Source organism: Pisolithus orientalis, assembly GCF_024613125.1.
Source record: "Pisolithus orientalis strain OTSU chromosome Unknown F5J12scaffold_5, whole genome shotgun sequence".
NCBI classification, from domain to species: Eukaryota; Fungi; Basidiomycota; class Agaricomycetes; order Boletales; family Pisolithaceae; genus Pisolithus; species Pisolithus orientalis.
In genome coordinates, this window is record NW_026260786.1 from 1,325,295 (window position 1) to 1,348,365 (window position 23,071).

At 50.1% G+C, this 23,071-nt stretch overlaps 10 protein-coding genes across 10 annotated transcripts; 6 read left to right on the plus strand and 4 right to left on the minus strand.

Annotated features, from left to right (window-relative positions):
- Positions 1-4,428: 4,428 nt before the first annotated feature.
- F5J12DRAFT_454768 (uncharacterized protein) lies at positions 4,429-5,417 on the plus strand. Its single transcript, XM_051739514.1, has 2 exons — positions 4,429-4,799; positions 4,856-5,417. The coding sequence occupies exons 1-2, from the start codon at positions 4,563-4,565 to the stop codon at positions 5,315-5,317; spliced, it is 699 nt and encodes a 232-aa protein (XP_051603238.1). The 5' UTR covers positions 4,429-4,562; the 3' UTR covers positions 5,318-5,417.
- Position 5,418: 1 nt separating this feature from the next.
- F5J12DRAFT_811309 (Vps51/Vps67-domain-containing protein) lies at positions 5,419-6,376 on the minus strand. The gene is made up of 4 exons (XM_051744836.1): positions 6,085-6,376; positions 5,924-6,019; positions 5,789-5,874; positions 5,419-5,739 (listed from the first exon to the last, which is right to left on the minus strand). Exons 1-4 carry the CDS (start codon positions 6,347-6,349, stop codon positions 5,605-5,607), a joined length of 582 nt encoding a protein of 193 aa, XP_051603239.1. The 5' UTR covers positions 6,350-6,376; the 3' UTR covers positions 5,419-5,604.
- Positions 6,377-6,438: 62 nt separating this feature from the next.
- F5J12DRAFT_811311 (uncharacterized protein) lies at positions 6,439-7,336 on the plus strand. Its single transcript, XM_051744837.1, has 2 exons — positions 6,439-6,770; positions 6,820-7,336. The coding sequence occupies exons 1-2, from the start codon at positions 6,483-6,485 to the stop codon at positions 7,249-7,251; spliced, it is 720 nt and encodes a 239-aa protein (XP_051603240.1). The 5' UTR covers positions 6,439-6,482; the 3' UTR covers positions 7,252-7,336.
- Positions 7,337-7,354: 18 nt separating this feature from the next.
- Positions 7,355-9,327, plus strand: F5J12DRAFT_811314 (other/NAK protein kinase). The gene is made up of 10 exons (XM_051744838.1): positions 7,355-7,587; positions 7,678-7,748; positions 7,805-7,896; positions 7,948-7,972; positions 8,023-8,091; positions 8,139-8,581; positions 8,635-8,740; positions 8,790-8,885; positions 8,935-9,138; positions 9,190-9,327. Exons 1-10 carry the CDS (start codon positions 7,464-7,466, stop codon positions 9,229-9,231), a joined length of 1,272 nt encoding a protein of 423 aa, XP_051603241.1. The 5' UTR covers positions 7,355-7,463; the 3' UTR covers positions 9,232-9,327.
- F5J12DRAFT_811317 (uncharacterized protein) lies at positions 9,308-10,368 on the minus strand. The gene is made up of 2 exons (XM_051744839.1): positions 9,909-10,368; positions 9,308-9,848 (listed from the first exon to the last, which is right to left on the minus strand). Exons 1-2 carry the CDS (start codon positions 10,272-10,274, stop codon positions 9,666-9,668), a joined length of 549 nt encoding a protein of 182 aa, XP_051603242.1. The 5' UTR covers positions 10,275-10,368; the 3' UTR covers positions 9,308-9,665.
- A 237-nt stretch (positions 10,369-10,605) lies between these two features.
- F5J12DRAFT_715516 (uncharacterized protein) lies at positions 10,606-13,446 on the plus strand (the record flags this gene model as incomplete). Its single annotated transcript, XM_051740960.1, has 2 exons — positions 10,606-10,913; positions 10,968-13,446. The coding sequence occupies 2 exons, from the start codon at positions 10,606-10,608 to the stop codon at positions 13,444-13,446; spliced, it is 2,787 nt and encodes a 928-aa protein (XP_051603243.1).
- A 293-nt stretch (positions 13,447-13,739) lies between these two features.
- Positions 13,740-16,192, plus strand: F5J12DRAFT_965208 (cytochrome P450; the record flags this gene model as incomplete). Its single annotated transcript, XM_051749990.1, has 8 exons — positions 13,740-13,895; positions 13,947-14,063; positions 14,120-14,242; positions 14,295-14,756; positions 14,811-14,983; positions 15,037-15,505; positions 15,560-15,658; positions 15,715-16,192. The coding sequence occupies 8 exons, from the start codon at positions 13,740-13,742 to the stop codon at positions 15,775-15,777; spliced, it is 1,662 nt and encodes a 553-aa protein (XP_051603244.1). The 3' UTR covers positions 15,778-16,192.
- A 2,016-nt stretch (positions 16,193-18,208) lies between these two features.
- On the minus strand, positions 18,209-19,840 carry F5J12DRAFT_454946 (uncharacterized protein). Its single transcript, XM_051739515.1, has 3 exons — positions 19,670-19,840; positions 19,240-19,610; positions 18,209-19,180 (listed from the first exon to the last, which is right to left on the minus strand). The coding sequence occupies exons 1-3, from the start codon at positions 19,772-19,774 to the stop codon at positions 18,223-18,225; spliced, it is 1,434 nt and encodes a 477-aa protein (XP_051603245.1). The 5' UTR covers positions 19,775-19,840; the 3' UTR covers positions 18,209-18,222.
- A 21-nt stretch (positions 19,841-19,861) lies between these two features.
- F5J12DRAFT_811343 (guanine nucleotide binding protein, alpha subunit) lies at positions 19,862-22,106 on the minus strand. The gene is made up of 9 exons (XM_051744840.1): positions 21,888-22,106; positions 21,092-21,834; positions 20,981-21,033; positions 20,734-20,927; positions 20,572-20,680; positions 20,466-20,520; positions 20,284-20,416; positions 20,183-20,216; positions 19,862-20,128 (listed from the first exon to the last, which is right to left on the minus strand). The coding sequence occupies exons 1-9, from the start codon at positions 22,083-22,085 to the stop codon at positions 20,079-20,081; spliced, it is 1,569 nt and encodes a 522-aa protein (XP_051603246.1). The 5' UTR covers positions 22,086-22,106; the 3' UTR covers positions 19,862-20,078.
- Positions 22,107-22,228: 122 nt separating this feature from the next.
- On the plus strand, positions 22,229-22,964 carry F5J12DRAFT_716157 (cyclophilin-type peptidyl-prolyl cis-trans isomerase; the record flags this gene model as incomplete). The annotated part of the gene is made up of 5 exons (XM_051740996.1): positions 22,229-22,267; positions 22,321-22,359; positions 22,432-22,593; positions 22,652-22,864; positions 22,914-22,964. Coding segments are annotated over 5 exons (504 nt in total), but the record flags the coding sequence as incomplete, so codon positions are not given.
- Between the last annotated feature and the right edge of the window lie 107 nt (positions 22,965-23,071).

The following is a 23,071-nucleotide window of genomic DNA, read 5'->3' on the forward strand; positions in this document are numbered from 1 at the left end:
GGGATTAGGTTGAGGAGGGACTGGGCGCCTCGATTTCTGTGGGTTAGACACTTTAACAAGAAGTGATAATGAAGGCTGAGGGAGGATTTATTTCTCAAAAGAAACCTGTCAGCATGGGGGTAGAAAATATGGTGCACTGTGAGTCAAAGTGAGGTTCAGTGGTGAAAACCAACCAAAACCAACACAAAAGACAATGAAAGCGAGTGGTGGTGTGCCTATGCGGTACCTAGATGGTAGAACCTGTTCTTTGGGAGGGTTTTTGCGAGCTACAACACTCAAAGATGAGTGCTGAGGGTTGGGGGTGCTCCTGACAAAGAGGGAGCAAGAATGTGATAGAAAGCGATAGGGTAGACTGCTGTCAGCCTACAGAAGGATGGATGGTGACTTAATTCAATGTCCTAAGCTGTACTGAGCTCAGGGAGGGCTTGGAGCAAAGTATATGGATGATAGATGATGATAAGTGAAGTAGATGATAGCTAGACCCTTAATAAAGTCTCAACTATCAAAGCTGATGAATGATTTACTGAGAGATGATAAATTGCAAGCAAGAGGGGCTCTCTGATGTCTTCTTCTTTTTTTTTTTTTGCTACCTAAGTACAGTGACTTATATACAGTACAGGGGCGTTGCCTATGGAAAACAAGGTGCAAACACTTGGTAAGTGATTGGTAACTGATGAGTAAGGAATGTAAGCGATGGGTAATCATCTTGGAAAGCATTGGTAAGCATTGGTAAGGATAAGTAAGCCAAAAAGCAAAGAATCAGTAAGCAAAGTCAAAAGATTGGTAAGTATTGGCAATAGGTGAGTCAAAGACAGTCAGAATGTCACAGTATGAGTCAAGCAATGTCAGGAACTGGGAAAGTGCACTGGAATCACATTAGGGGGAGGCCGTGCATGTCACATCTCAAAGAGATCACTTCTAGGCCAAAGTGGGATGACAGAGAGGCAGCACTGATCTGATGCCAATATAGTACATCCAAAAGCAGACAGGGTGAGTCAGATGTCAACAGGGGTCAAGCTTTGGGGGTCTGTGGGGTGACAGGAGCATAGGGGATTGCAACTTCCCCCCCCCCCAAACCATCCTCTCAGTGAAGCAAATAAAAACTTCATGAATGAGGCTCTGTTGGAAGAGAGGATGAAGGGGGAGCATCTTCTGCTAGATTATACTGTAGCTGTCACAATTTTGGAAGAATGATGGATGAGACTGGTATGAAGACATTGCAGGGGGCAGGGAGGAAGGATCCATATGCTTCTTGGACTGGAGAGACTGAAATGACCACATAAGACCTTTCCAAGCAAACAACAGACCTGAGGCAACCAAAGAACATCCTCCTGGAGGTCATACTGACAAAAAGAACATGCTGTCCAAGCTGGATGGGCTGATAGGGGGCAGATGAGGGTGGGATGTACCAGGACACTTCAGGATGGAAGCTGGTAGGAACTCCTGGTAGATATATGTAGCCATGGTCCCTAGCAAAGGGGACAAGCAAAATGACTGATGTGGAGGCAGCCATATCAGAAGAATTAGCAAAATGAGCATCTTTTGGAGGGAGTGCTGTAGAAACATGTGGAGTGCACAAATCCTTTCCAATCCTGGAAGGTAGGATCACGTGGCTGAGCACTACAAGCGAGTGTGGGAATGGTTTCAGTGTCTGCAGAATTGGTGGAGATATGTCGAAAACTGGAATGCCATACATGGGCGCTTAAGAACTTTATTGGCGCTTAACCTGCCTCCTCCTTTTTCTTTGCTATTGACAACTTGTTCTTGTGTGAGGGATGACTGCCGACATTGCTGGCTGTCCTTCTTCGCATGAGAGCTATGGTCTTCACCTCCATTCATCAGCTACATCCATGTCCACCTCACCAAACACCTTTGGTGTGTGACACCACCCTTGCCAGGGATGATGAGCAGTGATTACCTGGACATTGTTAGGGTGCTTGATGTCTTCCATGATGGGGACGACATTGATGGGTGCTCACCAGAACAGGTTGAGTATTTTAGGTTGCTGTCTGAAATCTACCAAGCGACAGATGTGATCAACTCTGCCATCTTGAAGATTCAGACTCAGAAACTGAACAGTACCATGCCCCTGTTGGAGGTGATAATGGTAAACATGTTAGAATAAGGATCTTTGGATATTACCAAAGCCATCACTGGCGGGGCCTATCACCATTTACATAACCAACAGATTGGAGAGTTCTTGGCTCCACCTGCTTCCTGAATTCTTGACCACATCAAGCCAAAACAAGAGGAACCATCAGTTTTGGCAAAGGTTAAAGAAGACCTGACAGATCAGGAGAAGGAGAAGCAGTGGCATGCCATGGAATTAGGGTTTGTCAACTCTGGGGAGCTGTTTAAAGAGGTTGGTGCCTGCCTAGGAACTGGGACTCACAACTCTGCTTGGGAGGTTTTACTGCAGGACACTTTGTGGGCTGGGCTTCACAAGAACTATCATAATGCCGTCCACTCTGCTGACCCTCTCCCTGCAACTCCCTTCGTCCCTGTCCCTTCTGATCAGCTTTGGTTCTACCTTGGAGGACAGTCCCCTGTCCCCACTGACCATGTCCTCTGTCAGCACATGTGCTACCAGTGCCATTACTTGGGACATTGGTCATGCCACAATGGACGTGGCTCCTGCTATACTCTGGCCCTCAAGGAACTGCCAACTCCATCACCATCATCACCCATCACCACTCAGACATGCTCCCACGTCTATACTACTTGCAGACCCCTTTCCTCCCATCCTGCTAACATGCCAGATCCATCCTCAAGGGTCTGAGGACCTTAGAGGGGGGGTGATGTTACACTTCTGTCAGGGGTCTTTCCTTTTTTGCCTCCTTGTGGTCACATGCATCACATGCCTCATCACATCTCTAATAATTGTCGCTGTCCTAGGGGCTCATATGCTTGAAGGATCATTCAGATCTCCCACTGTCAAGGTATTTCCAATACCTGTGGAGACTGTGCCTCTCCTTTGATCCGGTGTCCCACCACCCTCTCTGATGGATGACTTGTTTCTTTCTTGTTCCAATGACTCGTTTACGTTGCTCATATGTTGTACTATAGCTCCGGTGTCTGGCTCCTCACTGCACTTTGATTGCACAGCTGGTATAGCCTTCATCTCCCTGCCTACCCCCATCTCTGACACTGAATGACTCCTATTTATTTGACTGATGGCTTTGTTGACTACTGCAGATACACATCACTCGCAACTGGTACAGTACTTGTACTTAGGGGTATATAGACCTATGTACTCCATCATGTATCCCCAGTTTTTCAATAGCTTGCAACTCAGCTAACTTCCTTCTCTTTCATCCTTATTCTCTCTCCATGCAACAACCTAAATGGATTGCCAGTAGACAGAATCTCTGTTGGACTTCAGAGATAACTGAGCCATAGGGGTTATGACACATTCAGCCCATAGACTCCCCCTCACACGCTTCATGCCTATTCCATTTGAAGAAGTCACCACGCTCAGGCATAACAGCTGACCTTCAGAGGAAGTTTTTCCCAGGATTTAATGCTGAAACAATCTGACAAAGGCTATGTGCATGTGGCCTAAAGGCCTATGTATGTCACCCAAAGCCTCTTTTGACTGATGCTCACAAGAAAAGGCAATTCAAGTGGGCAAAGGCCCATGCTGACTGGACAGCAGAGAATTGGAAGGCTGTTGTCTTCTCAGATGAATCTAAATTCAATCATTTTGGGTCAGACAGCCATGAATGGTGTTGGAGGAAGCCTGGGGAGGACTTTGATGCATGCTACACCAGGAAGGTGGTGAAACACGGTGGTGGCAGCATCATGGTGTGGGGGTGCATCACAGCCACCAGGCCAGGCTGGATATGTCACATTGAAGGTCATATGGATGCAAAGCTCTATGTTGAAATCCTGCAAGATGAGCTTCTGGGAACCCTCAGTGACCTTGGAATGAAGAAGAAAAATGTCACAGACTTATGGAATGCCATTGTTGAGGAGTGGGAGAGCATCGAAGAAAGCTACCTTACTTCACTTTATGACAGCATGCCAGAGCATGTTCAGGCTCTTCTTGCAGCTAAAGGTGGCCACACTAGGTATTAGAATTTTCTTGTTCATACCATGCATATTGGACTGGTGACATTAACTTCTTTCGAGCACATACCACATCCAAATATGAATTGCACAGTACCTTTTTTCATAATCATCTCATGCACATTGACACTCCTTTTTTCCTATTATCTTTTGCATACTGCCATTATCCCTGCAATTATCGCTATCTAACGAGCTATTAATCAATGTCTTTGCTTCAGTTATTGTCGAGCGAGATGAGCACTGGTTGGATTATTAATGCTGTGCATTACTTAATTGAGACACTGTACGTGAGTCGAATGTTACTGCATCTTCCAAGTTACTACAGAAGACATACTAACCTCCCACGCACGCCCTTGGAAACGCGTCTGTGATGTTGTCCTTTGGATTCCATTTATGTAAAGCATCATAACCACGCCTGCTATGGTAATTGTAACCCTGCTTCCACATATTCCACCGCCCAAGCTGTGCAAATAAAGAGCAGTCTCAATGGAAAAATGGCTGTAGGCTCAGCTCTGCACACACAATGGATACTGCGTGGAGGGATGTCCGCCAGGGTATATAAGAACGTCTTTACCACAGCGCCGTCTCACATCTACTTCGCCCATTACCACCGCCGACTCTTGTATCGAAATACCATGCGGGACCCCTACGCATACCCTTCGTCGTCTACCACAGAGGCCACCCGGTCGACATCGTCCATAACAAACACGCTAAGCGCGAACCCACACTACGTATGTGGGCTCACCTATAATCTTACTCGTGATATTGATGCTTCCTCACGTCGTAGGCCATCTACATGACAGGACCCCCTGTCAATAACCCGGCTTATCCGTATCCAGCACGCAATGTACTAAACCCTAATTCGTACCCTGCGTATACTCCGCTGTTGACGAAGCGGGACAAACAAGGAAAAGACAGGAAGCATTCCCAGTACAGATCTGATGTCCTTGCAAATTACCGTCCCTTGCCACCACCGTATTCACCAGACGGTTATCAAGTCAGAGCGGAGTTTCCGCCGATCCAGCTTCAGCAGAGGAACAGTGATGTTCCATTCGCCATTAAGGAAACCGGGTGTATTACGAATAGCGAGCGGGCCATCCTGGTCAAAGACTCGGTAAGTCGAACGTCTTCGCTGAGCTCAACGGTGAGTAATAGTCCCATTTCTCCAGTGGACCGGGTGCGAGCGACACGCTGCAGAGAAGCGCATTCCCACCGGAAAAAGACGTGCTCACACGTAGCTTGTTGTTAGTCACCAGATTATCGGGAGGCATACCTTTTGGGAAAATTGCGTCATACCTTGTGGGGGGAGTTGCTGGCGACCAGAGATACTCTGCCCGAGGAGATGAGTTCCCTCGGGCATGATACGTCATATTTGAGTGTATCCATATAAATATGTATGGAGCTTGATGCTCTGGATAAAGGTAAACATTCAAGATGTAATGGTAAATAATGCAAGTGATATCTTGTCCATGTGTTGCAGGGTCAAGGTTGGAATTCACTTCCCGAAGGCAAATCATGAGTCCCAACAAGAGCACATCATTGTGGAGCCGCGTTTGCTTCCGTACTGGTGGGCCTGTTGATAGAAACTTCTGTTGCCAAACGCGAGATGTCTGAAAATGCCGCCTTCAGCATGTCTAGGTCACCCTCGAGTGCTTCCGCCTGAGACTTCATCTGTTGGAAGTCAAGAACCCTAAAGGATGGACACTGATGGCCTGCGCACCACTGCTATTGTATCTCGTGCGGCGATAAGTTCGTGGTGATGATTATATACGAGTGATTGTCGTTCGCTGTCGAGCTGTCGTATTTCTGTAGTCTCGGTGAGGAACAAGGATGGCGCGTACTATGCGGGACTTGCCTGATAGCAGCTCAAACTCTCGCTTTATTAAGGTGGGTAGAGTTGATGTCGTGATCAACTGGTCATAATAGGACTTTGCGTCAAATGCAACGGAATCTGCATCAAGGACATAATTGTTTTATGGTTGCAACCCATGTGAAGAACGTGGGATGTAGCCGTACCCATATTCATCGGATCGTTTTGGTTACCAGGCAGCGGAGGAGGGGGTCCAACACCCAGACCATAGTGCTTTCTTAGTAGGTCCCTAGCCCTCGACTTTGGAGCTGAGCCATGAGGAACAGGTAGTGAATGGGGCGGCTGCTGGCGCGGGGAAGTTGGCCGGGATGATGTAGCAGATGGAGGGGTTGTTGGACGTAGCGGGGAAGACACCACTCTCGGTGTTGACTGCTTGCGCTGTTGCTTTGGTGAGGAGGGCTGGGAGGACATTGCGACGGCAGTCTGTCCCAGCTGGACATGCACTCGACAGTATGATTATGTCAGCTATCCTAAACAGTCCAGTCTATTTCCAGATTTGGTACAGATATTGCGCGCAGTTAAGTTCTTCCATTGACCGTCTGACATGCCACTGGACTCGTCACCGCTGACTGAAGTAATTGAAATCCCAACATCGGATAGCGGCGAAGATGAGAGCGGACTGTTTTCTTCTCCAAAAGCACCATCGAGGCCCAAGAAGGCGCCCGAACAACCACCCGGAGACCGCAAGCGCAAGCGGAAGGTTGTTCTGTCCGACGACGACGACCTGCTTCCGATCGTAATCACTTCGTCTCCAGCTCCCCCAGCAAAAACACGTCGTTCTTGGACAACATCAGCCAAGGCCTTCCCGGCGACCGAGAAAAGCGCAAACAAGGTAGTAGCCCGCGTGTCGCTGATCGGACGCCTACTCACCACGTACTCAGCACAACTCCCGCTCACACACACCGAGTCCTCCAGACCGAGTCCCAGACTTTGATCCTCCGAAGTCAGTCGCCTCGCCAGTTCGCCCTCCAGCCTCTGGAAAACCTAAAGCTACCCCGATGAGCGAGCTCATCCGACGCGTGAATTCTCAGCCGAGTTCCCCATTTCCAAAAACTAGTCGACCGTACTCGCCACTGCTCAAGTCCTCACGAACGATGCTATCGCGCATTGCGCCACTACATCCCACGCGACGAACGCCTCCGCCGCCACCTCCTAGACCCCCGCCCCCAAAGAAGAGCAAGAAACAAGTTGAGCTGGAGGAGAGGATTGAAGAAGAGCTTGCAGAGACCATCGAAGGGTGGTCGTGTATGACTGAGGAAGAGAGGAAGGAACTGAGGAGGGCGAGATTGGACGCAGAACTGGGATACGAGTAGGTTACAGGTGGCCCATGGACAGATTACTGTTAGACTAGAAATGCCCCCTATGTAAGCCTAGTACGTTTGCAATTGCCGGTGTGGCTGTGTTGTTGCTCTGCCGCTGGTGCTGGCGGTGCAGTGGATATTACATTGGCCAGGTTGCAAAAACCAACAACGAACGGAAGATTTTGGATCAATAGTCGGTCGCCTCCATTCACCCCGGAATACTCATGGCTCTTCCTCAGCTCTTGAACGCACTCGACACGTTGAAAGAACAGGCCAAGGATGCCATATGGGCTATATCCTCTTGTATCTGCCAACAGTCGGCACGGGTAAAAATTAACGGGCGGACGTGTCAGTGATCATTTTTACACACATTCCATATTGTTCTGGATATCTTTTTCCCTCTATGCAGTACTGAATCGGAGGTTCATTTTCATCCAGTTAACATCGTCAAAGTGCTCGGAGAAGGCGGGTTCTCGTTTGTTTATCTTGCACAGGATGAAACGAGTGGTGTGAGTGCTTGATTGATGAAACCTTTGATTGCGGTGGTCACATATCTGCATCGCAGCGACAATTTGCGCTAAAAAAGATCAGATGTCCCACTGGCTCAGAAGGTGTGAAGGAAGCCATGCGCGAGGTCGAGGCATACCGACGATTCCGGTACAGTTGTCGACTTCAATACTGCACCACTTGATGACTCTACCTCTTCAGGCACCCTAACATTATTCGGATACTTGTAAGTATCATAACAACTCCTTCCAATGCCTGTCAGTTAACTTTGGATAGGATTCCGCAGTGGTGCAAGACCCAGAAGGCGAAGGTCAAATCGTCTACCTTTTCCTCCCACTATACAAGGTACGGGAATTTCACCTTTCCTGCGTCTCTCCCTCATATATGGACAGCGGGGAAATGTGCAAGATGCCATTAATTCGAATGTAATCAATGGGAAGCATTTCTCAGAAAAGGAGATGCTTCGTATCTTTAAAGGGACCTGCGAGGCCGTTCGCGCAATGCACGACTACCATGCAGGTGCTGGGTCGGAAGCACGTCCCCAGATGTCTCCTACGCGTCATGCCATGGGATCGTCGTCGCGTACGCGCTCGCCGGTCGACCACCATTCCGATGACGAAGAGCAAGATGAACTATTGTCGCACCCTGAAGGTGACGAGGACGGCGGATATGCCTACAAGTCGTCTGTGAATGTGCCACTTGTCACCACGCGCCGTGTAGAGGAAGGTGACACCGTATTCGATGGCGACGAGGACACCCGAAAAGTGAATTCGAACGATGGCAGCACCAGAACAAACCTACACGTACCTTACGCCCACCGAGATATTAAACCTGGGTAGGGCTTTCCGTTCAGGTTGTCCAACTACTTCTCGTTTACCATCATTTTAGAAATGTCATGCTTGCCGATGGTGGTATGCCGATCCTCATGGATTTCGGAAGCACGGTCAAGGCCCGGATCCCCATAGAATCAAGATCACAGGCACTGGTACAGCAGGTAGGCCACTACTGTGCGCTGGAATTTGTCAAGGTGTCAACGTACACAGGACATCGCAGCTGAACAAAGCACCATGGCATACAGAGCGCCTGAATTGTTCGATGTCAAGACTGGCATTACCCTAGACGAGAAAGTGGACATCTGGGTAAGACACATCAACACCATACCCCTCGCTTGCTGATATAGCGCCTTAGTCACTTGGATGCACTTTGTATGCCATGGCATATTCGCATTCACCGTTTGAAAACACTCAGACGACGGAGCAAGGAGGTTCGATTGCCATGGCCGTCCTCAACGCACAGTACAGCCATCCAGACTCAGCATATTCACAAGGCCTTAGAGAACTTATTGACATGATGTTGAAGGTCAACCCAAAGGACCGGCCAGATATTCATCAGGTAATTTGTACAACTGCGTCAGCATCAGTTGCATGCTAATTGTCGGTGCAGGTCGTCGCAGCTACTGACAATCTTCTTCGATCTTTTGCGTAGATAGACTGGACACGATCTGCAGAGGAACTAGGATGTAGTTTATTCAGGAAGTCGAAAATATACATGACATACCAGTTTACCCCTAGCACCTGATTAGCTGTCAGTTGTCGTTATCTTTCTGGTGCTCTTTTTCGATTTTTTGTGGGTGTTTTCCTGGACACGCGGTGCTTTCTCCTTGTCAATTGTCTGGGGTTTGGAAAGTACAGGTTGGGTTTGTTCAAGTTTTTGACGTTTCGCAGGTCGCCTAGATGTACTTTGCTGCACCCGCTCGGAAACTTTGCCCGGTGTAGTGGCACTATCGGTGTTGGCTGCACCATCCTTCGGAGCTTTCGTCTTTGCTTTTCTCGTTATCGCCTTGGTTTTAAGTTCCTTATGTCGCTTCCTCTTCTCCTTAAGGGCTACTTGCTTCGCTTGCTATCCAAGGTCCAAGGTGGTCAAATAATGACTGGCGACATTATGTGCCTTACGCGTTTCAGAGCCCTTTTCGACAACTGATTTGGTGGGAGCTCCTGTTCACTCCCCTGGGCCCAAAGCACCCTGACAATGTCCCATGCGTTGTCGGTTGAATTTGCCGTCGATGCAAGTGCCTTGAAACGGTCGTAGTGTCGTTTGTGAGCCTGAAACCAGGTACGTATGGCTTGTATCAAGTCCAGCACCGAAAAAGAAGGTGAACGCACAGTAGAGCCCTTATGGACGGCGGCCATGTCCGCATTCTTGATGATTTTTCCCCTGCACAGAACGCACCCGTAAACTGTGGGGTCTATGGATATCAAATAGACAGGATCTTTGAGTGCTTCTTCGATAGATATTGGTGATTCCTCCTCGTCTTCGTCTTCGTCGACGTCCCCTTCGCTGTCATGCTCTCCATTTAGCACTGACACCAAATCTTCGCCTGCCTGGTTATCCTCCCCCGACTCCGTTTCCGTTTCCGATTCGTCAGAGTCTGTCTCGTTGAAGCCTAGTAGTTCCCTCGTTTCTTCGTCCAGCCCTAGTTTTTCCTCGTCGTCGCGTCTTTTACGTCTCCTCTCGACCCGCTTGAACATCGTGTAGTGTATCGGAAAATGACCCTAGAAATTCACGCGAGTGTGGTAAAGAGCCAACTCGGCTTCATACGAGTGGCATCCGCGACACCGCCACCACACTTTTTCATCCATGCGTCCACTGCCTCTCCGCGCTCGGGTCGGTGCCTCCGCGTCAAAGAAACTCGTCCCGCTTGGAGAACTCGGCAAGTTAATCGACAGAAGACTAAGCAAGACATCGAATGACGTCGAGAACGACAAGCCCACGCTCCGGTCGGAACCTCCCGATACCCCCCTGTCCTTCCGGAAGGCCCGCGAAAGCAACACACGAGCGCCAGTCAGTGGATCGCTATCTATGACACAAAGTTCCCAACATGAAACTGACGAGGGAATCGTGGAATTGACGACCGTTGCAGACAGGCTTGTCCGCACGGCAGCACGGACGCAGTTTTACGCGAGCCACGGATGGAAATACACCAAATCTCTTCGGGGAGATGATGGTCGTATTGAAAACGCGCTGAAGGCGGCTGCGGCTAGCAAAAATGCGCTAAATCTTCGGGCGTTTCCTGACGGCGTAAGAGGAGAGGCTTTGGATCTACTGGAGGAAGAGGATGTGTCAGTACTTCACCAGATCCCAGCTGGAACCTTCGTGGAGATTCGGAGGTGGGTCATTATATCTCAATTTTAGTATGGGTGCGAGCTGAATGTTTATTCTAGAGGGTCATTGACGACCACTGGCATTGTGATCAGGAACGCTCTCATCGAGGGTCGCAACTTTTCAGTGACGCTCACTATCACCGGCCACGTCATTGAGCACCCCGAATCCGACGTTTTCTTTGAAATCCCGAAATTGGTGACATATTCACTAACACGGCGGGCTGGTGTTGGGGCCATGCCCAGTAATCGCACAGAAACTAGTGCCCGAGTGGAGATATTGAAGCAGCTCCGGGATTTCGAACGTGATGTTGCCAACGCCTACAGTGGCATTCAGGCCACCAACCTCAATCTATACGACTTAGTAAGATCGAAAGACCCGGATGAATGGTCGACGGTGACGGTGCCAGAGGCTGCCAAGCTTCTTCTGCCGCAACGGCGACAGACAGTGGCTTCCCTTTTCGCTATGCACAGATACCTCATGAAGCAGTCGGAGGAATTTGCGCCCCAAGTTTCGACTCACCGGCTTGCCCAAACCTTTGATGTGCGACCGCTGTCGCACCTGGAAAAGCTGAGGGCCGTCAAACACATGATTCGCAGCGCTAGTCCTGCAATTGGTGCGTTTGCTACAAAGGCACGGGGTATCATGGCTGTCAACCGGAAACGGAGGATAGAGTCTTGGGACGAGCCTCCGATGCGAACGCTTGCGAGCGACATTAGCTACACAACAGAGGATCGTTTAATTATTGACGTTCTACAGCACGCGTTGCGTCGTCACCGGGATGTGGTAACGGATCCGTATGCTTTGATCGTTGCTAGTGTTCTCAAGACACTGCAAGTCGATGCGGATGTGATAGACACCGTGGTCTTGCGCGAGGTATTAATAGATTTGGGCCACCTGGCACCTTGGGAGGACCTGGTTTCCCGGAGGAAAGAGTATGAACTGGATCAACTCCCCGCCGACGAGTCCCCCCGAGCCGCCGCTGAGAATCTCATCGTGAAACGCAACTTAACCGCACATCACACTGCTGGATCCTCTCAACCACTAGGCCCCGAAGATTTTTACCCCCGAGACCCTGTGGAACATCTGCGTCATGACTTCGGGGACATGCCCGTGTATGTCGTGGATGATGTTGATGCTGAAGAGCTAGATGACGGACTCTCCATTGAGGAGATCCCGTCGGAGCCGGGTTCGGCTTGGATACATGTGCACGTCGCCGACCCCACTGCAGTCATCCCACCAACGCACGTATTTGCCCAGCAAGCGTACCAAAAGGGGATGACGTGGTATTTCACGCATCGAACATGGCCGATGTTACCTACGTCCCTCACCAATTCCAAGCTGAGCTTGGGTGCACATTCCAAGTCGGGAGAGCCAGAGCCGGTGCTCACTTTCAGTTTCAAGATCGACTCTGCAGACAACATGGTTGATTACCAAGTCCGACCCGGTTTTGTTCGGAATCTTCAAATAATCGACTACGACAGCGTGGATCGTCTCGCAGGATTTCCCAATCTCAAACCAGCCCAGCCATTTGATCTGGGATGTCCACCAAACATCACCACCGTTACGACAGAGCCAATACATGCTCAAAATCTGCGTTTCCTCGCAGACACGATTACGCGGCATAGGCTACGCAACCTGAAGTTCAGCGACGCCTTTCTTGCGGTCATCCCCTATGCTAGAACCTCTACCGTTGAGAAGCCCCTTCATGCCACTCCCCTTTGCTATCCAAAACCCTTTCGCTTCACAGGGTTTCCGACCATTAAATATCAGGTTCTGACGCAAAAAATCCAAGAAGTCGGGTCTCGGATGGTGGTCGCAGAGTGCATGAAAGCGGCATGTCGCGTGGCTTCTCGGTGGTTTTTGGACCGCGGCGTTCCGATGCTCAGACGGATTTCGAAGCCTCCTGTGTGCCTTAGTGATCCAGAAGCATTCTCCAAAATTCTCGAAGCGCGGGATTCGGACGGATTCGTGGACTTTTACTTGGCCCAGAAAGCTAACCTTCATATACCTCCTGTGGAGCATACTCTCGATCCCGGCATGCATTGGAGTATGGGCGTTCCGGAGGGGGAGGGCTATATCCGGGTCACATCTCCACTACGGCGGTACAGTGACTTGGTCGCCCATTGGCAAATCAAGGATGCTCTCCTACGTCCAGGTTCTAGTCCGTTATTCTCGCGAGAATGGCTGACTGGGTATGGGCCTGAAATCAAGGAGAAGGAGAGAGCATTCAAGGAGGCAGAGCGTACTCACTATGCGTATTGGACCGCGTTGTACCTCAAACGATATACGGAGCACCCGCATCCCGCTACGGATCGCCCAAATCCCTTGGAGCGGCTGACCGCGACCATTCTCTCACACACGTATGTGGAACGCCAAGGTGGCAGGGTTCGCACAATGTGTCATGTGCCTTCCCTGGGGATAAAAGCAATAGCCACACTGCCCCCTGGAACCATGCCTGACATCGGAGATTCCCTGGACGTTCGCCTAGCCGACATCCAAGTTGGGCTTATGTCGAAAGTTCACGTACTTCCTAAGTAGTTGATCCACGCTGATCGTCCACACGGCCACAGTCACATTGATATATGTACACTATTTTATCCCCTTGGCGCTCAATGGCAGAGCGACTAATGCGGCGACGTGTACCACGTTGGGCAAATGGGTCGTTAATCATTAGAGTGCATTTGATTGGTCCACCTAGCCGTAATGACGTAATTAGTGAAATCGTTCCACTCGCAAATTTACTGTAAAGGGTTCATAAAAAAATCAGCCGTCGCGTCGTGAGACTGGTAAAAGCTCGCCGTTCCTTTGACACTTGTCTTTACTTGCCTACCATGTCGATGAACAGCACCCTCCATACGACTGGCTACGCAGCCAGTCTGCTCGACTCAGTGCAGGATCACGTCGCTGCTTCTCCTGGACGCGCCGTATTGCTCACCTTACTCTATTCTCCCATCGTTGCCATTGTCCTAAATGTGCTCAGACAACTCGTGGGTCCACTAGTTCTTCCCCCGCCTCGAATGCCACTGACCCCCTTTCAGCTCTGGCCGCGTGACCGCTCTCTCCCTCCGGAGGTGTTCCACTGGATACCCATTGTTGGCTCATCTATCTCCTACGGACACGATCCCCTTGGATTCTTCTTCAAGTGTCGAGAAAAGGTGTGCATGACTTCCAAAATTAAAGTGTTGAAACATCTCCTAATGGAGAGGCATAGTACGGAGACGTCTTCACCTTTATCCTGTTTGGCCGTAAGGTCACCGTTGCACTCGGTCCCAAAGGTAATAACTTTGTGCTCGGGGGCAAGTCCACGTTTTTCTCAGCTGAGGACGCATACACGGTGATTCTTGTGCGCTTGTGTACATTTTTCATTTTCTCACCAGCTACCATAGCACCTCACGACTCCAGTCTTTGGCAAGGACGTCGTCTACGATGTTCCAAACGATGTGTTCATGGAACAAAAGAAGTTTGTGAAAGTCGGTCTATCAATCGACAATTTCCGGGCCTACGTCAGCATGATCGAGGAAGAGGTAGAACAGTTTATGAAGACAGACCCGGCTTTCCTCACCTATCAGATGAACGACATCAATGACTGGGGTCGCTTCGATATTGCCGACATCGTAGCCCAAATCACGATTTTAACTGCCTCGCGGACCCTTCAAGGCAAAGAGATCAGAGACAACATGGACAAATCGTTTTCCGATCTGTATGCCGCCCTGGATGGCGGCTTCACACCGATAAATTTCCTGTTCCCCAATCTGCCATTGGCGAGCTATCGTCGTCGAGACGAGGCACACAAGAAAATGAGTGACTTCTATGTCAACATCATCCGTAAACGGAAAGAGAGTGGTGACGTGAGTGTATGCGACATCAACTTGTATGAGTGTTACTGACAGCGGTATCTCAAGGATATGCAAGACATGATCTCTGCCCTTCAGAACCAGCGGTACCGTGATGGTAGACAACTCGAAGATCATGAGATTGCTCACCTCATGATCGCTCTTTTGATGGCTGGCCAACATACGAGTTCGGCAACGGGATCATGGGCAATTCTCCACCTTGCGGAAAACGTCCAGGCCCAGTAAGTTTGGGTATTCTCGCCTAAAACGCCCGCAATCTGACCGTACGACACAGGGAATCTCTCTATAAGGAACAGGTCGAACACTTCGGTAACCCCGATGGCACGTTCCGTGAAATGACCTACGAAGAAATGCGTCGGCTCCCTATCCTTGATTCTGTAATCCGCGAAACGCTCCGTATGCACCCCCCGATCCACAGTATTCTCCGCTACGTCCGTACGGACGTCACCGTTTCACCCACACTCTCAGCGCCTGCAGAAGATAAGACATATGTGGTTCCCAAGGGCCACTATGTTCTTGCCTGTCCTGCTGTTAGCCAGGTAGATCCTAAGATATGGTCCAACCCCCATATCTGGGACCCAACAAGATGGAGCGATCCAGAAGGTGTTGCCGCCGAAGCGTTCAAAACTTACATGGACGAAAACGGTGAGAAGGTTGATTTCGGATTTGGCGCTGTCAGCAAGGGCACAGACAGCCCCTATCAACCTTTCGGTGCCGGCCGACACCGTTGCATTGGCGAACAGGTACAGTGGCGTTTTCAAATTCCCATCGATGAGAGGTGCTTATTGTTTCCGTAGTTCGCCTATCTGCAACTTGCGGCGATTCTTGCAACAATTCTCCGCAAGGTTGAGGTCAGATTGGAACCAGGCTGCACGTTCCCAGAGCACAACTACCATGTTCGTCGTTTGTTCCCAATCTTTTTCTGACTAGTGGCTCATCGTCCTTCCTTTAGACCATGATCACGATGCCTAAGAAACCACGTAATATTTGCTACAGACGCAGGGCTTTTGACTAGATAACGAAGGTTAAAACTAATAATTTTGTTTTCGAATACAATCGCATACCCTCCATTATACGTAAGATATGATCACAATTGTAACGGGATTAGGGACTGAAATAAATGCATGGGAACACTTGGTGACCAAATGTCAACCTTCAGGCCTTTGCCCAACCTGGAGAATAGAATCCCCCTACTGGTCTAGCCTCCACTTTTCCGAAAGCACCTGTGTAATGGTGTACCAAGCAAGGTTGCCGGCGGCCGTTCCCCGGAGCTGATCATATAGTATACACTCCACACAGTTGACAAGTCTCGAGCGCTGACACGGACATACATAATTTCGAGAGTGGCCTGGCCCCCGTGGCTCCCCTATGCTCAAGCGGCCCACGTACTAAGCATTGAGCTTAAGGTTTGCGGCGGCCGTTCCCTGGAGAGCAAACTAGTCGATAAACACGATGCTAGTCGTTTCCCTCGGCAGACTGACAAATTTCGAGCGGAGCTCTGAATCACTGCTAAACATCGAGATTCGCCCTTTTTGGGTGGTTGGATGAGTGCAGATGGTTCATACAGTATCACAACTTCAGCCCGTTGCTACTTGCGCAGCCTCAAGATGTGGTCGGCCGTCAAATCCTCAATATACCAGGTCTTACAGAGGCTTAACCATTTGTCCCTTCCTTCGCTAACGTCCGTTTTAATTGTGGATTTCCCTCGTTGCCAACCGGGGGAGTTGAACCCCCGTTCCTTCGGCCTGAAGGTGCTCCCCGTTTAGAAGACGTGTGGCTTTCTGAAAAATTTGGGATGTTAGTGGGCTGCCAGATACCTTCTGGCGTCAAGACGCTGGCATTGAAACTCCACTTCTCTTGCACAGTGAACTCAGTTCTGCGTTATTCCTTGGATCCTTGCCTTGTCAAAGACTAACCTCTATATCTCGATGGTTCCGCCAACCTCTGGCAATTACCTCCCAATAACATTCAACTCTGCTCGAAAAGTTTCTGTGCAGAGTCGAGGTCTCAGCTGCGCTGATATGTGCCATCGTGGCACCTAGGCTCAAACACTTTGAAAGCCCTCGGTTCAGCTCAACTCATCGCTGCGTGACACTTTCGCTGGCACCGGCGGCAAGGACAACTTGACGATCTTGAATTGCATGGCCAGTTGCAAGGACATGAAACTATATTAGAATCTCTATGTCTGGCATTCCCCAGGGTGCGCCATTTGGTACTCCGGAAAGAGGACACGGTTGCCGTCCTCTGCGTTGCAGAGGGCTCAACACGATTTGCCACCGGCAACAGCTTAAAAGCCCGACTACCAACGAATACCTTCGCTGAGTACTGCACGTTATCGATGATCTAACGGCCTGCCTTGGGTGACGGCTAGAGGCAGGTTTGCCAAAGTTGCGATTAAACCTTGCGGAATTCTAGGCAAGATCTCATTCGTGTACGAGTGGCTTAACGATGTATGTGTTTTGGAATGCGCGTACGACACCCAGGATATCGAACTCTCGAGGGTGATAGGCGGCAAGTCGTGGTTGGTGCGTACCTTATTCCATGTATTCATGATGAGCGTCCCAGTTGAAACCACGTTCCTCTTGCGTAGGCAGCGCCGTCTCTTTGGTGCGTACATTATTTAGATCTTGTATGCCGACGCTGAGCATCTCTCCCTCCTGGCTAGCCTGTGTTATACCGACCTTAAATTCTGGATGTCCTCCGTGATGCCGTATGACGGGACGCGTTGGACACCAAACAGGTATACGGGCTTGATTGTAGCGAGGCCGCCGAATATCTCAGTCCGTTGTAACAGACTCGTTCTCAGAACACAGTTGCACCTCGTTTGTTAGGAAACTTTCAAACTTTTTAATGTTCAACAAGGAAGCCGGTCTTGGCAAGTGTCCACTTGAGAATCCTCACTGTGGGCTTTACCAATGCCCCGACTATGGCTTCAAGGAACCATGTTCTCATGTGACAACTGTTGGTCGAGTACTACAATATTGGTGCAAGCACTCGAGACCATTTGCCGAGAATCGCAACGGCAAATCCTCATGTGGTCTTGAGGGACTAATGATGATCAGCATGGGTCATGTGCAACACCATCTTTTTTTCTCCCAAGTAGGACGCGCCGGTCATAACACAGAATCCATAACCTCAAGGTAAAGGTAGCGGCAACAGAGGAAAACACCTCCAGGATTATATGAAATCTCGGGCCTCAGTACAGATTTCCGAAGTCAAACGGACTTGCAACTCGACTTACGTACGGCCGTTAACCTCTCGATGGCGAATTCTGGGTGCTCCCATTAGTATGCTGAGCGGGAGCCGTCGTGGTTGAGAGAAAAAGTGGAGCCGTTGACACCTCTCTCAACAATTTCCCATGATTTCTTGTTATTCAAGCGTTAAAGCTGGCGTGCCGACAGGGAGACTTGCGAATCAGGGTTCTCAAGTGGTGATAGGTAGTTGCTATCAGATTGAGGTACTAGCTAAGCACAGGTTCCGGAGTAGCCCGTCCCCAGCCACCACCCTCGTCTACCCAAGATCCAGCCCAACTGTTATCTTCCATCCAGGTATCAGTTTCACTGTTAGGCCAGGCGTTCGTACTGATTCCAGGGTTCATGGAGAACTCCCGCTCCTGGTCCTCATCCATGCTCACCTCTCCCACTACTGCCTCTTCGTCTTGGGACATGGGTGCTGCAGACCAGTTGTCCTTGCGTCGTTGTACCCCACCCAGGAGCTCGATCGTCCAATTCCCTTTTCTCTCGCCTGCAATTCTCCGCAAACACAACTGACTGTCTCTCTCTGCCATCTCTATCAATAGCTCAACCGATCCTCCACACAGAACAGCAATATCGTCTGAAAACCACAGGTCCTCGACCCTCAGCACGTTCTCCCCCCAGCCCTCAAATGTGCGTAATAAAGCAGCGCCAAGTTCCTCAAGCTGATGAGGTCGCCCAGCCTGCGGATGGGCCGTAAAGTGGTGAGTGACTACCAGACGGTGAGGTTCCTTCTTTTCCAGTGCAGCGTACGCCGTGCGGATCCGTCGCTCTCTTTTCCTCCTCGAGTTCACATCGTCCATGCGTTTAAACGCTGCAACTTGACTTGCGCCCCCAAGCTGTTTATCTCGTCCCCATGGATCTTTATCCAATGCGTATCCGATACTCGCCACCTCTACTGTGTATCCCCACTCCTTACTCACAGTCGCGCACCAACTCGCAAACTCTTCCACCGTCCATTCGAACTTATGATCGGCGTGCCTGAATACGCGGTCCGTGTGCCCAGTTGGATCGGGGTGTCCCATCGGGTCTCTCATGCCCGGCGGCGAGAACCTGGCATTGAATGTATAGGAGGGGGTTGTCATTAGAAGTATGCGTGGATGATAGACGCCGAGTAACACCGGCGCGAAATGGTGCACGAGATCGTCAGTCAAGTGCTCAATCCTGGGTTAAGGCTTCGTCGATGAGGTCTGAGTGGATATACGTATACGAAAGGAACGTACACTTCAGAGGCGACGATACACTCCACGTCTACGAACGTGGGGTTGATGGAATCGAGACTGCCATGCCATAAGCTAACCTGCAGAGGTTCCCAACGCGTATACTGTGGGTTGGCAGAAGAGGGGGAAGTGTCTTCAGCTGCATATTGGAGTACTCCGGTATCGATATCTAGTCCCGCAATGCGGGTAGGATGTAAATCACGGCTTTCGGAATCGTTCAGCAGTACATCGTCGAACATGGATGCGAGACAGTCGTCAGCATTTTGCGTACTCGCCAGTGATCTGTTTCTCCATTGCGATTGTGGGCCTAGCCAGGGGGCGGGTTGGCATAGAGTTGTGAGAAGCTCGCCCTCGCCGCACCCGATATCCACGATCTAGGCAATTATCTGTGTTCCATCGACATTACTGGGGCGCAGAACTGTGATTCGCTAACCTCTGATACGCCTTCTCGCCGGAGAGTATCAAGCACCCATATCCTCCTCTGCTGATGCAGGGGAGGGAAGAACGCAACATTGACATCTGTTGGACCAGTGTTCATATATAGACGAACGTTGCAGTTTGCGGTGGAGTTAGCTGCCAAGGGGGACTCAGCGACAGCATGCCCAAGAAAGAGAATACGAAAGAGCTCTGGGATTACAATATCAATACCAATACTACAGAACGTTAATCGTGACTCTAATCGACCAAATTATTTACACCAACATAAGTCCACAGTTCGGACAGTGGGTAAGCATACAAATAATGAGACAATCAAACCGGAACAACAGGTATCTAACAACGCGAGCGCAGTGTGGCCGGGCGTGCAAGTCGAGTCTTTTGAGCCGCACAACACAGCTATGTCCTCATACGAGTGCAGCCAATTTTAAATACCCTCGGAAAATGGAGTCGCGCACTGCATCCAAATTGGGTTGGAATCTCGTGGTTTCAGCAATAGAAAAGTACTTGCCGTTCGCTATAATATCCTGGGTAGCTGTCGTGTCCTGTAAGAGGTCCCAAAGTCATCAATAGGCAACGAACTACTGGGAAGCGAGAGAAAAAAATACATACGGTGACGTTCGTCAAGTGGACGTATAATACTCGCCGATTCTGATTGTTCCGCCTGTGCACCTGTTGAAAGTGCGCTCGGAAGTAATTGACCACTGATTCATATTCGTTCGGGCGTTCACCGTACGATAATATGCTAATCGGACGATAAAAAAGAGAGCTTTGTTAAAAGACATTCTGCTTACTACTTGGAGACTCGCAGTCCGCGTTCGAGTTTTTTCTTTAGAATATCAGTCTTATCTGTGAAGAAAATTCCTGGGTAAAGAACCACGCGGCGGCGATGAGGCTTACTTAAAAATAACACCAAATGTACGCTCTTCAACAGTTGATTGGAACATATTTGGGTAAATAACTGTAACGAGTCGTCAATACGGTTCGTGCGAGGGTCCTCCTCCAAATACTGCGGGAAAACAGGTTAACTCGGTAACAAACCCGTGTAAGATGAGGCTGTACCTGGTCAAACGCACTTAATGGACTGACAAATATGATGGCGTTTGCATCGTCGAAATAAGGGACCCAGGTATGCCGTTGACCTCGAGCGCCGCCGACATCATATAAGTGCCATGTTACGGTCTTCCCGTGGACATCCACGTCAAAAACATGTTCCGAGACGCCCATAGTTTGGATGCGGGCGTGTAGGATATCATCTGATACGAACCCCGGTAAACTTGACTTTCAGCAAACACGTAATGGAAGTTACCTGTGGAGGGTATGTATCCTTGCGCAGATATTCGGGCGATGTCGTTGAGGAAGCTGTAAAAGCTCGGCTAAGAAAACAGACAAAGATGGCAGCATATATGCAGGCTCTTACAATTCGGACCACTCGTCCAGTTTCAATTTCCTCTTGGAAATCAAAGCACGTACGACAGGATGCTCCCACAAGGTCCGTATAGCGTCCTGTGACTGTTCTAGCATAGATGCTACTTCTTCGATTAATGGATCGGGATCGAGTGTAGATAATGACGTTGCTGGACGACCGGATGCTTGATCTGGTACTCCAACTTTTGCTGAGTCTATGGGCGAATTCACGCTGCGCCTCAGTCGCTTTCCTACTACTGACTCGTGTCCCTTCTGAATTGTCCTCGCCTGCCAACCAGTGCGAACGAATACTTCGCCCTTGCCAGAGCCCACCGGGGAGACCCCACCGCTGAGACGATCTGCGAGTTGAGGTTCTGTGCGTACGAGGGAACGGAGGTGTAGACGAAGCTCTGAGATGGATGTCGCTTTTGTTGGGATAGACGTCGACGCCTGAGAGTGAGTATCGATGGGAGAAGGAGCGGTCGGCGATACCGAAGGCCCGACATGGTCTAAGACGGGGAATTCGTCGTTGCCGAGTTCCTGACGTTCCAAGGCGCTCTGTGAGTCAGTACCATCGTCGACGTCGTCCCAAACTTCGAGCGTCGCGAGGATCTTCTTGATCGAGCGGACGACGTTGAAGTAGACGACGGTCCTCCAGGATATGCGCTCGCTCTCCAGCGACGCGGGGCTGTACATAAGCTGAAACTGTTTCTGCAGCGTCGATTTCCCAGATTCCGCCTGCCCCAGCAGAAGTAACTGCGCGCATATAAGAACGGCCTCGCATCGGTTGACGACAATAAGGAACGCACCTTGACGTCGTCCCTGGACCGCTCCCATTTTCTGCGATCAACCTTGAGTTCCTCGTCGATTTGTTCCGATATGCGACGGGCCTCTGCCTCTCTCCGGAGACGAGCTTGACGATCAGACTCAGACTCTGTTGGCGGGGGGAGGAGGGCCAAGGACAGAGGGTCGTCCTGGCTGCGGATAGAGGACGTGCGCATCACCATATGGGCCGAGTGCAGAGCGCTGAGCACAAGCAAGCCGAGTCTGCATTATGAAAGCGGGCACCCTGTCACGCGTCACACACATGTCACATTGCCATGGTACGTTTCTCTCTGCCGCCCATCACAGAACTATATTTTGATGGGCCCAGTCCGTTACGCTGCACACCACTCACGGAGACCTTAAGGTAAGCGGAACGCACGTCATGCCTTGTAGTACCGTTCCCTGAGCCAGCGCAAGATCGAAGTCTTCTGTGAGGCTGTACCCAAAGCCGCTGAGGTAACAATGTTTCCTCCCCAACTACTCAGGATCAAACGTTTCGAAACTCACACCGCCGCCGTTCCGAATTAGAACTTCTTGGCATTGTGTGCATCCGGATACTATGACGATTGCATATTCCACCGCAACATCAAGGGCTTCATGATTCAGACTGGCGACCCTACTGGAACCGGGAAAGGCGGTCAGAGCATATGGGGAAACCCTTTCGACGACGAAGTACGCTCTACCCTCAAGGTACGCAAATCCAATCCTGCGGCATCGCAAACTCACGGCATGGCTGTACGTCCTGCAGTTCAATGCACGCGGTGTCGTTGCCATGGCCAACTCAGGTCCTAACACGAATAAATCCCAGTTCTTTGTCACTTACTCCAAGCAGCCCCATCTTGATGGAAAATACTCCATATTTGGGAAAGTTATCGATGGCGCTGATTCCACTCTCGATTTGATGGAACGGGTGCCCGTCAACAACAAAAACCGGCCCTTGGCAGAGATCAAGCTAACGCATGTACGGTCTTTCTCGGTGCTTTTTATGTCGTCATAACTCAATCGCCCAGGTTACGATCCATGCCAACCCTATAGCTGATGCTCAGTTGGTTTCGCGTTGATCATATCTGTTCGCATGAACATCAACTGGCCCCTAGCGAAAGCTTGATGAGGAATGGGTTACGGATGTCCTAGCAGTCATTGCAGATGGGCATGCGTGGGTGTATGT

What these genes read in the sequence shown, in the direction of transcription:
- F5J12DRAFT_454768 (XM_051739514.1), top strand. Translation starts at nt 4,563, where the DNA reads ATGGCTGTAGGCTCAGCTCTGCACACACAATGGATACTGCGTGGAGGG. An exon ending in TAAGCGCGAACCCACACTAC is followed by an intron (nt 4,800 to 4,855) that starts GTATGTGGGCTC and finishes CTCACGTCGTAG; the next exon opens with GCCATCTACATGACAGGACC.
- F5J12DRAFT_811309 (XM_051744836.1), bottom strand. Translation starts at nt 6,349, where the DNA reads ATGTCCTCCCAGCCCTCCTCACCAAAGCAACAGCGCAAGCAGTCAACA. An exon ending in AGAGTTTGAGCTGCTATCAG is followed by an intron (nt 5,875 to 5,923) that starts GCAAGTCCCGCA and finishes CCGAGACTACAG; the next exon opens with AAATACGACAGCTCGACAGC. An exon ending in CACGAGATACAATAGCAGTG is followed by an intron (nt 5,740 to 5,788) that starts GTGCGCAGGCCA and finishes GACTTCCAACAG; the next exon opens with ATGAAGTCTCAGGCGGAAGC.
- F5J12DRAFT_811311 (XM_051744837.1), top strand. Translation starts at nt 6,483, where the DNA reads ATGCCACTGGACTCGTCACCGCTGACTGAAGTAATTGAAATCCCAACA. An exon ending in CCGAGAAAAGCGCAAACAAG is followed by an intron (nt 6,771 to 6,819) that starts GTAGTAGCCCGC and finishes CCACGTACTCAG; the next exon opens with CACAACTCCCGCTCACACAC.
- F5J12DRAFT_811314 (XM_051744838.1), top strand. Translation starts at nt 7,464, where the DNA reads ATGGCTCTTCCTCAGCTCTTGAACGCACTCGACACGTTGAAAGAACAG. An exon ending in CACAGGCACTGGTACAGCAG is followed by an intron (nt 8,741 to 8,789) that starts GTAGGCCACTAC and finishes CAACGTACACAG; the next exon opens with GACATCGCAGCTGAACAAAG. An exon ending in ACGAGAAAGTGGACATCTGG is followed by an intron (nt 8,886 to 8,934) that starts GTAAGACACATC and finishes ATAGCGCCTTAG; the next exon opens with TCACTTGGATGCACTTTGTA.
- F5J12DRAFT_811317 (XM_051744839.1), bottom strand. Translation starts at nt 10,274, where the DNA reads ATGTTCAAGCGGGTCGAGAGGAGACGTAAAAGACGCGACGACGAGGAA. An exon ending in CCGTCCATAAGGGCTCTACT is followed by an intron (nt 9,849 to 9,908) that starts GTGCGTTCACCT and finishes ACCTGGTTTCAG; the next exon opens with GCTCACAAACGACACTACGA.
- F5J12DRAFT_454946 (XM_051739515.1), bottom strand. Translation starts at nt 19,774, where the DNA reads ATGAACACTGGTCCAACAGATGTCAATGTTGCGTTCTTCCCTCCCCTG. An exon ending in GGCGAGAAGGCGTATCAGAG is followed by an intron (nt 19,611 to 19,669) that starts GTTAGCGAATCA and finishes ATAATTGCCTAG; the next exon opens with ATCGTGGATATCGGGTGCGG. An exon ending in TGTATCGTCGCCTCTGAAGT is followed by an intron (nt 19,181 to 19,239) that starts GTACGTTCCTTT and finishes GCCTTAACCCAG; the next exon opens with GATTGAGCACTTGACTGACG.
- F5J12DRAFT_811343 (XM_051744840.1), bottom strand. Translation starts at nt 22,085, where the DNA reads ATGGTGATGCGCACGTCCTCTATCCGCAGCCAGGACGACCCTCTGTCC. An exon ending in GGACTGCGAGTCTCCAAGTA is followed by an intron (nt 20,417 to 20,465) that starts GTAAGCAGAATG and finishes TCGTCCGATTAG; the next exon opens with CATATTATCGTACGGTGAAC. An exon ending in TCCACTTGACGAACGTCACC is followed by an intron (nt 20,217 to 20,283) that starts GTATGTATTTTT and finishes GACCTCTTACAG; the next exon opens with GACACGACAGCTACCCAGGA.